This window comes from Diuraphis noxia, unplaced genomic scaffold (assembly GCF_037042655.1).
Source record: "Diuraphis noxia isolate RWA-SAM2 unplaced genomic scaffold, SU_Dnox_SAM2 contig0003, whole genome shotgun sequence".
NCBI lineage: Eukaryota > Metazoa > Arthropoda > Insecta > Hemiptera > Aphididae > Diuraphis > Diuraphis noxia.
This window is the reverse complement of record NW_028301713.1, coordinates 584,440-597,292: the sequence shown is the minus strand read 5'-3', so window position 1 is coordinate 597,292 and position 12,853 is coordinate 584,440. Positions and strand designations below refer to the sequence as shown.

General features: G+C 32.9%; 1 protein-coding gene across 1 annotated transcript; it reads right to left on the bottom strand.

The window, feature by feature from the left end:
* Positions 1-6,737: 6,737 nt before the first annotated feature.
* Positions 6,738-12,455, bottom strand: LOC149056533 (uncharacterized). The gene is made up of 4 exons (XM_089222265.1): positions 11,837-12,455; positions 11,584-11,725; positions 10,720-10,843; positions 6,738-6,827 (listed from the first exon to the last, which is right to left on the bottom strand). Exons 1-4 carry the CDS (start codon positions 12,453-12,455, stop codon positions 6,738-6,740), a joined length of 975 nt encoding a protein of 324 aa, XP_089078391.1.
* Between the last annotated feature and the right edge of the window lie 398 nt (positions 12,456-12,853).

Here is a 12,853-nt window from a genome sequence, read left to right as displayed (position 1 = left end):
CAAATAAGTAGTGTAATATTTTTTTTAAATTATTTGCATCCTATTTTTCGAGTTTTTTTAAAAAAAATAGCTGTTAGTTATAATGTATTATAATTAAATATTAACCTATTTAACCTTAAACTACGTGTTTGTAATGTTTAATTCTATGCATGGCCTGATATTAGACAATAAAGTATAAATATGTTATTACAAGTTAAGTTTAAATGATTTTTCTACCCTAATTATTAATATGTTTTGAAATTTATATTCTACCGGAAAACTTGAAAATTAATTTCAAACATTTCAAATAAATCACTTGATTTTCCACTTTAATCATATCATTTTATGAATATTTTATAAATATAAAATATATTATACACTTATTAATTATTATGGGGTATTCTCTGTCTTTAATAGTTTTATGTAAGTTGATTTAATTTTAAATAATTATTTAATTTTACACGATTTATAATATGCATCTTAAATTATATTTAAGGTTTAACTTTATGTTTATATAATATTCAACATAATTCAAATAAGTAGTGTAATATTTTTTTTTTAATTATTTGCATCCTATTTTCCGAGTTTAAAAAAAAAAAATTAGCTGTTAGTTATAATCTATTATAATTAAATATTAACCTTAAACTACGTATTAATTATAATGTTTAATTCTATGCATGACCTGATAGTAGACATATAAGTATGAATATCTTATAACTAAGAACTCTATTTTAATTTAAGTTCAAATGATTTTTCTACCCTAATTATTAAGTTCGAAATTTATATTATACCGATAACCTTGAAAATTCATTAAAAATATTTCAAATAAATAACACGATTTTCCACTTTAATTATAACATTTGATGAATATTTTATAATTATAAAATATATTATACATTTATTAATTATTATCGGGTATTCTCTAATTATTATAGTAGAAAGTAAGTTGATTTAACATTAAATAATTATTTAATTTTACACGATTTATAATAATATGCTTCCTTAATATGCTTATAGTTTAATCTTATGTTTATATAATATTCAACATTATTTAGATAAGAAGTGTGATTTTTTATTAAATAGCTGCGTTCAATTTTCCGAGCTTCAAAAAAAAAAAAAAAAAAAGCCGTTAGTTATAATCATTTATAATTAAATATTAACCTTAAACTACGTGTTTGTAATGTTTGATTCTATGCATGGTCTGATAGAAGACATATAAGAATGAATATGTTATAACTAAGAATTCTATTTCAAATTACCTAAGTTCAAATAATTTTTACCCTAATAACTCGAAATTTATATTCTACCGAAAAACTTAGAAATTCATTGCAAAAATTTCAAATAAATCAGTTGATTTTCCACTTTAATCATAAAATTCGATGAATATTTTATAATTATAAAATTTATTATACACTTATTAATTATTATCGAATATTCTATGTCTATATAAGTGAAAGGTAAGATGATTTAATTCTAAATAATTCTTAATGTTACATGATTTATAATACTCGTATGCATCTTAAATATATTTAATGTTCAATTTAATGTTTATATAATATTCAACATAATTTAGATAAGAAGTGTGACTGTTTTTCAAATATCTGCACTCAATTTTCCGAGTTTCTAAAAAAAGAAAAACTGTTTGTTATAATCTAGGAAAATTAAATATTTCGTGGCTTGGTGAGGCGCAGTCGTATGCTCATTCTGTGGAAACGCCGTACTGGCTGCAGTTGCTAGCTCCCGGATGGGTGACCTCCCTGGATTTTTAGCAACATATCCTTGCTACACATACACAAACACGGGTTTCAACCCTACCCACTTAAAGAACCTACAAACTCAATACACAAAAATAACCCCTACCGTGCCACCTCACACCCAATGGCCTATGTATAGCTAATGATCTAAGCAAGCCTAGGCATAAACGCGTTAAAAAGTTAAAAGTTAAGTTAATTTTAACTTTAAACTTAACTCTTTAAAATTTAATTTTCATAAACTTAATTTTTAACTTAACTTATTTTAATTGATATAAACTTAATAAATAACGAGTTACTTTTAATAAAATTCGAATTAAGTTAATTTATAAATAATATTAAATAATAAATATAATGAAGTATGTAGTTGGATATATTCTCAAATAGTTTTAGACTTTTAGTTCTCTGAAAAAGTATTCAGAGTACATTCTGAAATACCATGTTATTTTTATTTAATAATTTTAAAAAAATGTATAATACTTGTCAGTTGTCTGTATTAGTGTGTTAATAAATCAAAAGATTGTATTTGTTTCGGCATTTTCAATTTTGTATTTTTTTCATACTTACTACATAATTATATTAATTCAATTCCTATATACAGAAAAGCTATTGGCTATTTCCTTTCGTCAATAATATTTAGGATTTTTATTATTTATATAGATATTATATATATAAAAAATAAAATAAATAACTTAACTTAAGTTAATAAGTTAATTGAAAATGTTCATATAGCTTTTAACTTAACTGAGTTAGCCTCCAGCTCTCGCAAACACCCCCGCTCGCACCGCAACTAAAACTCTCTTTTCAGAGCGACAGGACTTTTAAACTATCACCTAGCTATGTGCGGCAACAAACCGCGTAATCGAAAAGGTGGTAGCTCCGCTTACCATCTCCCACAAAAAACCAAAGTCTCACGCCAACGCTCCTCTCCTCCACGACAATTGCCTCGGAAATCTTTAGACTCTGAAACCCTAGAATCGTCTGATTCCTTTTCAGAATCTAGCTCAACTACTACCAAAACCGAACGTCTACTTATCAACTTACATCCGTACCAACTAATACTGCCACTATCCCGTCACTAGTTCAACCTCCGACTCAAACTCGACCTCGTCCTATCATGCTAAGCTCCAGTTCCTGGCGGAAAGCTGCACCTTTGTCTACCAAATTTCAAACATAACTCCCTCTTCAATCACCGCAAAATCTACCTTAAACGGTCAAATCTCCATTCAAACAGCTGACTCCTTCCACTTTGGTTCCCCTGACAAACCTATGCCAATATGCTTCCTCGACCGCCAAAGATATTTTCCGGATTGACAGCTTGTTCTACATCCAGATTTCTGTGGAAGCACTGAAATCCTCTGGTCCAGCTCAATGCTTTGTGAACGGGCCGGGAGCGTAAGATAATAATACGCGCGCCCGGTTACCCAACTACTTCGTAGCGCACGCACACACCGACCGACCTGTGTAAATGTGTATACGTGTATATAGCGACTCAAGGGAAGTGGACGGGGTCGCCGAGCAAGACCAGAGAGTGCTAGTGTGTGGTGGTGTGTGTAGATGTGTATATTTGTGTGTGTGTGTTCTTAACTGATAAAGGAGATAGGTAACTCTAAGTAAAAATGGTAACTCAATTTAAATGCTGATAAATATATAATAAACAGTAATAATGATACTACGGCCCTTTTGGCCCAACAGGTAAAAATATAATATTATGCTGCTATGTGAGCTTGTATAATTGACAAATATAAATATATAATACGTAGCCCTCCTGGCCCAACAAGATATAATATACGCTGCTATGTGAGCTTGTATAGACAATAAATATAAATATATAAATTACGGTCCCTCTGGCCGGTAAAAATAATAATATTATAATAGTGTAAATAAATAACAATAATAGTAAAAACTCACAATTTGTGGAGCGCAGTCTGGCCAGCTGGTCCTAGCTATACGGAAAAGTTCACACTCACACATACAAAATAGAAATAAAAACAATAATACAAAATATAAATATATAGGTACAAACAGGTAACAGATATGTGATGTGGGTGTGTGTGTGTGGTGAGCCGGTCGGTGGCTATATAGTGTTATATGGCGTCGACACTTTGAATGCCAACGCTTTGGTCACGGTTCCCGTAACTGTGGCCACCCGCCGAGGTGTGTTAAATGCGATGGGAATCACTCCGCCAGCGCTTGCACTAAAACCCTTGAACAAGCTCCAAAATGCTGTAACTGTGGTGGGCCACATATAGCAAACTTCCGAGGCTGTCCACAATTTCTGGCACAAAAAGAGCAATAATCGTCCACCACGACCCAAAACCTTCAGAAATTGCCATCCCAAAACTCCGTTGCCTAACCTAACCGAAACCCCAACTTTCCACTCCTTCCGCCACAACAAACTCCTCACTGACTTACGCTGCAGCAACCACAGGCTCAGTATCCTCAACCCCAATTTCCTCTGCTCAACAACTCAACTTACAATCGATCTTCACCTTACTTACTAACCTCCTCTCTGCACTATCTAACAACCAGGATCCAAAATCCCTTATTGAGACCAACATTAAATCATTTCTGTCCATTCTCACGCCCCAAAATGAATAATTTAAAAATTCTATTGTGGAATTCCAACGGCATTAAACATAAACTTAACGAACTACGTTCCTTAGCACTACAACTGAAAACCGACATTATTTTACTTAAAGAAACACGCCTATCCCCATCTATCAAACTTCACATTCCCAACTATTTCACGTACAGAAATTACCTATCACTTGTCCGCGGTTCACCTACGTACGGAGGTACGGCTGCCCTCATCCATCGACGCGTTGTTCACCAACAAGTCGCATTAAATACATCCATTCAATCGTCCTCTGTCCTTATCCAACTAGATGACCACGAGGTACTCATCTCAGCTGTCTACAAACCACCTAGCTCCAGTCTCACGACCAACGACCTAGACCTGTTGACTAAGAGCGCCGAATGGCAAATCTCGGCAGGTGATTTTAACGCCAAACATCCCTTGTGGCACAGTCATTCGACAAACGCTGCCGGACGAGTCCTTTTTGATCATGCCCAACTATCTGACTATTCCATCACTGCTCTATCAACCCCCACATACTGTCCAACAAACGCCAGACTCAGACCTGACGTACTCGACATCGCTCTCGTACAATCTCAACGAACTTTCCTCAGACCACAACCTTATCCTTCTAGAGACCTTATGTTCTCCAATATCTTCTTCCCCTCCAGCTACCAACCGCTTCATTAACTGGACTAAATACAAAATAATCCTTACTAACCTACCAAACTTATCTACTTAACCGATCAATGACAGTCATTTAATCGACAAGGCAATCGATTATCTGACCAAAAACATACAGCACGCAATTGAAGCTAGCGTATTCACACCCAAAACTAAAAACTATTCACTCTTACTACCAAACTACATTAAAAACGAAATAACTGAAAAGAACAAACTACGCCGCCAATGGCAAAATAACCGTGACCCGACCATTAAACATAAACATAACGCCAAAATCTCACTCATCCGTACCTTACTTGAAACTCACAAAACCGACCAATGGGACATCTTTCCTCACTCGACCCCAACGACGGATCCACATACAAACTTATAAAATGACTCCTCCACAAGAGTCCAGCTTCCCACCCACTGATGGGCCCAAATGGTCTAGTTTTCTCATCCAATGATCGTGCTGAACTAATAGCCGATTCTCTCGAAAACCAATTCAAAACTAACCCAGGCCCCGACTTACCAGAAGTAACGGATCACTACCACTCACTAAAAAACCTCGACATAACTAACTCTAACCTATTCACTACCCCAGGCATCATACAAAATCTCATCAGCAATCTTCGCAAAAAGAAAACCCCTGGTAACGATCTCATAACCTTTTTTTTTTTCTTATGAATCGGCAATACACTCACCACCCGGAAGTGCCGTTAAGCAATGCTTCAGGTGGTGAGTCGCCATCGTTTATTTAAAAAACAATCATACAACTTATATTGGGGAGCGGAAGTGACAATCCCCCAACCGCAGCCCCTTACAGATTATTTACATAATAATGGGCGTGAAAGGGACAATCCCCCTTCCAGGGCCCCGGCAATTACAAAATAACGCATAACACAAATACGGCGCGGCACCGCTGGATCGGTTAGGTTAGGACCTAACCTAACCTAACCTAACTCTATATCTGTCCTACATCAACGACATACAAACAACTCCAAAAGCCTACCTCTCACTCTTCGCCGATGATACTATTTTCTTCACCTTTAACAAAAATCCCAGGTGTGTGGCTATACAATTACAGCACCCACTCAAACTAGCAGCCACCTGGTTCCACCGATGGCGTATTAAAATAAATCCAACCAAAACTGTTGGCATCATATTTGGTCGCTCTAACACAACTAACCTACCACCTCTACTACTTGACAATCACACTGTTAACTGGTCCATACAAGCAATATACCTAGGCAATTTGGCGCAAACTAAACTTCGGTCAGCACGTCCAAAATATCATCAAAAAAGCCACTCGTACCCGCGGTATACTCTACCCCATACTAAACCTTAAATGTCCCATTCCACTAACAACCAAACTTAAGGTACTTAAACTATACGTCTCCCCCGTTCTTACCTATGCTGGCCCCTCCTGGGTACCTTTCATCTGTCCCTCTCACTGGAAGCGTATCGAATCCTTCCGAACTATTGGTTTACGTACAATAACAGGTATGCCCACTATCGTTAAAAATTCGGTTCTTCTCAAATCTGCCAACTTCAAATCCATCCAAACCTCTATTCAGTATCAATCCAAATCAATGTTTTACAAAAGTTTCTTCTCAGATCACGACCATATTCGACTTCTAGGAAAAATCCATACCCCTCCAACTATCAAAGGAAAACCCAAACCCATACCCATTTACGTGGATCAATCAACAAAACTATTATCCATCCAAATTCCATCCACTAGTAAAGGCGCAAGCCTGGTATAGTTAGCCACCCCAACAAAGCAAAGCAAAGAGGACGTTCATTCCAATTCCATACCTCAACACTTCAACAACTGAACAATCACTTATGAACAACTGGAATCATTCGGAAACTCAAGTTAACGACGATCATCAGCCACGACGGACAACGTTCAAACCGTTATCCGCTGACTGCCGATCACCTAGTGAACACATTGCCGGCAACCAAGATTACGACCCACTCAGCGATTCACGCCGCACGGACGAATCACGACTGTTTTCTACCGGAGACCGGTACGGCCGGCCCCGTCAATGATACCATCGCCAAGCGTCAACAGTGAGCGTACGGATTGCCTACCGGCCGAGCATCCGGCGCTACGCTTATTCTGACCGCTCAAGGTTAATGGGTTGTCGAATACGCTGGAACACTCGATACGATCGGATTTATCCCGGAGGACAACGCGGATACCATCAACCAGGCGGGAACGACGATCGACCAGGACAACAGTCCGAAGCCCCGGATCCATCCGATAGATTCCGCGTGTCAACCATCGCCATAAAAAACCACGAAAAATGAATATGTCTAGTGTATTAAATAAAATAATATATTATACTGTGACTGATTTTTGATAAAAAAATCTCATAATATTAATATCAATATTATAAAATGTGATAAGCCATAATAGAGGGGTCCAAGCACCACGTGTTTGTCGTTTCTTAATAACAATAAATTTCCATCAGTGTTGCTTATACCCTAAAAAAGGAGCTTGGCCCCTACACTGTTATCAATAAATGTCGATTATACTGAAAAATACCGGAAAATAAAAATCAATTATCTAATTACTAAATATTGTCATACAAACACTAGCGCTCGTATGCTCGATTGCTTTAACTGTCGGTTGTCCGGTAGTATACACCATGTCGCATAGCCCATTTGCCACGAATGAATATTCGCAGGAAAAATTCCAAATTATTCCAATATGGCGTTACAACACTATTATCACGAAATAATTTTGAATTTATACCGCCTTTCAAAATGCAATATTATGATCCAACTTTTGAAAGTAATATCATTGATTATAAATACTATAGTATTTTTTTAATACAAAGCAGATATAACATTATTGTATTTCATGGTATTTTTATTGTGTTTCATATTTCACTGTTCTTTGGTATGGAAACTTTACTTTCTATGTATATATATATATATATGGGTGATATATAGGTAATTTTAAAATATGTGCACAATAGGTGATCGCAATCATAACGAGATAAAATTGATCTAGTATAAAGTACAATAAAGATTGCTATGAATGACTTCATTAAAGATATAAATTACAGCTACATATACACTCATATACACCCAATTATTATGAAATAAAAGAGAAATATAATTGCTATAATTGTATATTATGTCAGTTTTACAGCAGTGGTGTGTTGCACAGTATTTAAGACTGTATTAACCAATTTTACATTTATTATTATTATTTACCATGAGTTCTAGTAATGTGTGTTTTCAATAAAATTACAAATACTCAACAGCTTATAATTTGAATAATCATATGCGAAAAAACATGCCAATATTGTATTTAAGGTATTAATGAAAGATTTAAATGGTGAAATATTAAATATCCACTCTTCAAATGACCATACTTACTCTTTGACAAAAAAATAAAGTTTTTATTATCTGGATTATACTCATTATTATTACCACATGTGTGTTAGTTGAATTAATTTACATGTTTAATTTATTTATTTTTATTAGGGTTAAGACTTCGACAACAAAGGTCATTAGACTGGGGGAACTGTAGGGGAAGGTACTGTAGGTTTTAAACACGTGGGTATTTTTGGCAGAATTTTGAATGAGCACCCGTAGGTTTCTGCCATGCCCGGTTGGGGGGCGGCGGCCTCACTCTCCAGACACCGCGAAATGCCCAAAGAGCGATGCCACCCGTGACCGAGGTTCGAACCGGCGACTGCGTGCATGGCAACAGACGCCTTAGTCCGCTCGACCACTCCACCCCCGACCTATTTTATTATAACTACTATTTATTTTATTACCATTATATTTATTACTTTACCTATTTAACAAATGTTACCAGAAACATGCTACTGATTAGAGAATATGTAAATCTTATATTATTTTGATTTTTTAATTTTATTCTGACAAATTATACAAATGTTATGAGCAACATGCTAAATATTTTTAATTTATAATATCTGTGAGCCAACAATTATGGATTTTAACTAGTTAGAAAGTTAATGTGTTTTACTCCAGTTAATTTGAAAAATATTATGTTAACAAACAACACTCAAACATAATTACCGAAGTTATTTGTATATATTATATTTAAAATAATTTTTTAAGTCTTAAGAAATAAGTATGTAACATTAAAAATGTATTCACAATTTACAATTTTTTTTGATGCATATTAAATTATTAACTTGTACGTTAATACGTTATACATTTTACAGTGATAAGATAATATTTTGTGATAATAGTGTTGTAATGCCATATTGGAATAATTTGGAATAATTCCTGCGAAGATCCATTCGTCATTTAACTTATACCAGTCGATAATCTATTATAATTAAATATTAACCTTAAACTACTTGTTTATACTGTCTATACTATCCCAAATTACTAAGTTTCGAAATTTATATTCTACCGATAACCTATTCATTCCAAACATTTCAAATAAATCACATGATTTTCCACTTTAATTATAACATTTGATGGATATTTTATAGTTACAAAATATATGATAAACTTATTAATTATTATCGTTTTTTCTCTGTCGATTATAGAAACAGGTAAGTTGATTTAATTTTAAATAATTATTAAATTTTACACGATTTATTATATGCAACATAAATATATTTAAAGTTTAATCTTCTATTTATATAATATTCAACATAATTTGAATGAGAAGTTTGATTTCATTTTTTAATTATCTACATTCCATTTTTCAAGTTTTAAAAAAAAACTGTTAGTTATATCTATTATAATTAAATATTAGCCTTAAACTACGTATGTATAATGTTTAATTCTATGCATGACCTGATAGTAGACATATAATTATGAATATTTTATAACTAAAAACTTTATTTCAAATAAAGTTCAAATGATTTTTTATATAGACTACCATATTTTGAAATTAATATTCTACCGAAAAACTTGACAATTCATTCAAAACATTTCAAATAAATCACATGATTTTCAATTTCAATTAATTATAACATTTAATGAATATTTTAAGTTATAAAATATATTATACAGTTATTAATTATTATTGGGTATTCTCTGTCTTTTATAGAGATAGGTAAGTTGATTAAATTTTAAATAATTATTAAATTTTACACGATTTATTATATGAAACATAAATATATTTAAAGTTTAATCTTATATTTATATAATATTCAACATAATTTAGATGAGAAGTTGGATTACATTTTTTAAATATTTTTATTCAATTTTCCTGTTTAAAAAAAAAGAAATTTGTTTTAATCTATTATAATTAAATATTAACATTAAACTACGTATTTATAATGTCTAAGTCTATGCATCGCCTGATAGTGGACATATAAGTATGAATATGTTATAACTAAAAAATCTATTTCAAATAAAGTTCAAACGATTTTTCTACCCTAATATTTATGTTTCGAAATGTATTATGTATTCTACTGAAAAACATTAAAATTCATTGCAAACATTTCAAATAAATCACTTGATTTTCCACTTTAATCGTAACATTTGATGAAGATTTATACTTGAAAAATATATTATACACTTATTAATTATTATTGGATATTCTCTGTCTATAATAGCTAATAGTAAGATGATTTAATGTTAAATAATTATTTAATTTTACACGATTTATAATATGCATCTTAAATATATTTAAAGTTTAATCTTGTGTTTATATAATATTCAACATAATTTAGATACAAAGTGTGATTTTAATTTTTTAAATATTTAACTATTTAATTTATTTATAGTTATTTTTACCACTAGTGATAACAGTGATATCGTTTTGCTCTCATAAGTTTTTGGTAATTTCTGGCATTCTCTTTCTTCCTTGTCTACGTGGTTGCTTCCATAAGGCTCATCTTTAATCCATTTTCGCCTGTACCTGTTTTCAAGATTCAAATTAGTGGATAAACTACATTAATTGATTGATATTGTTTCGACCAAACTGCTGCTCGTAGACAACAGGTACGTCTTATCACTTCTAACATCAAGCTGTATCAAGACCACTCCTTTATAATACCAGTCAGCTGTTTTTCTTCAGTAACTTAAACGCTGGGCATCATCATTGCCTATACTATATATAATTATATTATAATACTAGCTGAACCCGTGCACTTCGTAGCCCGTTAAAAATTCTCTTTTATGGTCCATAGTTCATATTGTGTGTTAAATTAATTTCATCTGATGATGCTATCAGTATATTTTTATACATAATAGCCGACCCGTCACAGCTTCGCCCGTGATTGGTTGTTTATTTTGCCTTCGGACCATGATATGTAGAATTTTTTATTCAAATATTATTGTTTATTGTGATCGGCTAGTAAATATAAAAAACGGTTTCTAGCGTTATAAATGATAAAAATAAATACTGATAAAAAAGAAATGATTTATGGTTGATAAAGATTTATTAAAGAAAATTTATTAAAGATTTATTAAAATTTATTAAAGAAAAAAAAAGAATTAAAATATGAATTTTATAAGACTTCTGAGTATATGATGTTTTTTGTTATATTTCCTGTTGAAATTAAAATCATAAGATGATTCGGGTCTCCAGTTCGAGAAAATGCCACGTATAATTGCCCATGTGAAAAGCACTCTGTACGAAGATCTACGCCAACGTACTTGAATGTTTGACCTTGTGCTTTGTTTATGGTAATGGCAAAAGAAACTTTAACCGGGAATTGAAGCCGTTTGAAAGAAAACGGCAAGTCAGAGGGAATCATGGGAATTCTTGGAATAAATGCAATTTCTCCTTTCGCTGGCCCTGTAAGAATTACGGCTTCAATAATATTATTTCGCAACGATTTTATTTGTAATCTTGTACCGTTACATAAGTTCGGTGGTTGAAGATTACGTAATAATGTAATTGGAGCACCAATTTTTAATTTTAGTTTATGAGGAGGAAGTCCCGAAGGAGAAAGAGAATTGAGAAATTCTTGTGGATAATGAATAGCATCATCTGTTGATGTAACTGTATCAATAGATAGATATTCACGTGAGTGTCCATCGAATTTTAGAAGGATGATATCATTAATTTCTTCTGCTGTTACATTTCTTGGAGAGATTATAGCTCTTTCACATAACCACTGATCTGATTTATTGGACAGATTAAAAAGGTCTGGATAAACTGTAGAAATCAACTCTAACACGTTATTGACCACCCGTCCAATCGTGTGATTGACAGAAATGTAACCATTTTCATTTTCTAAAGTTCCATTTCCAATTTTCAACAACTGTGCTGGAAAAATATCGTCCCCTCCGCATAAATAAACTCTCATGTTTGTTCGCAAATAAAGTTTTTCAACATAGTTCCATATATGGGAAGATTTTAAGCAAGCATTAACGACATCAGCTCGAGTATCTTTAGGGATTACTGGTAAGGTTTGACGGAAATCACCAGCGAAAACGAATGTTATGCCACCCATAAACTTATTATTACACCTAAGATCTTTTAATGTTCGATCAATTGCTTCGATATGTGATCTGTGACTCATTGTACACTCATCCCACACAACGAATGAGGTTTTTTGAAGAATTTTTCCATGAGGGCCATTTTTACGAATCGGACAAACGTATTCTGTATCAAATAATACATTTAACGGTAACTTGAAAGTCGAGTGAGCAGTTCTGCCGCCACTAAGGAGAGTTGCTGCTATACCAGATGAAGCTACTGCTAATGCAACTTTACCTGAGGATCTAATTTGAGCCAACAACAAATTAATTAGGAATGTTTTTCCTGTACCACCCGGAGCATCTAAAAAAAAAACTCTTCCTTGATGATTCATTACGCTTTCTGTAATAACATTAAAAGCATATTTTTGATCATTTACTAATTTTGGTAAATTGATTTCTACAAATTCTTGTAATCGGTTATTATCGTAAGAACGCAAAA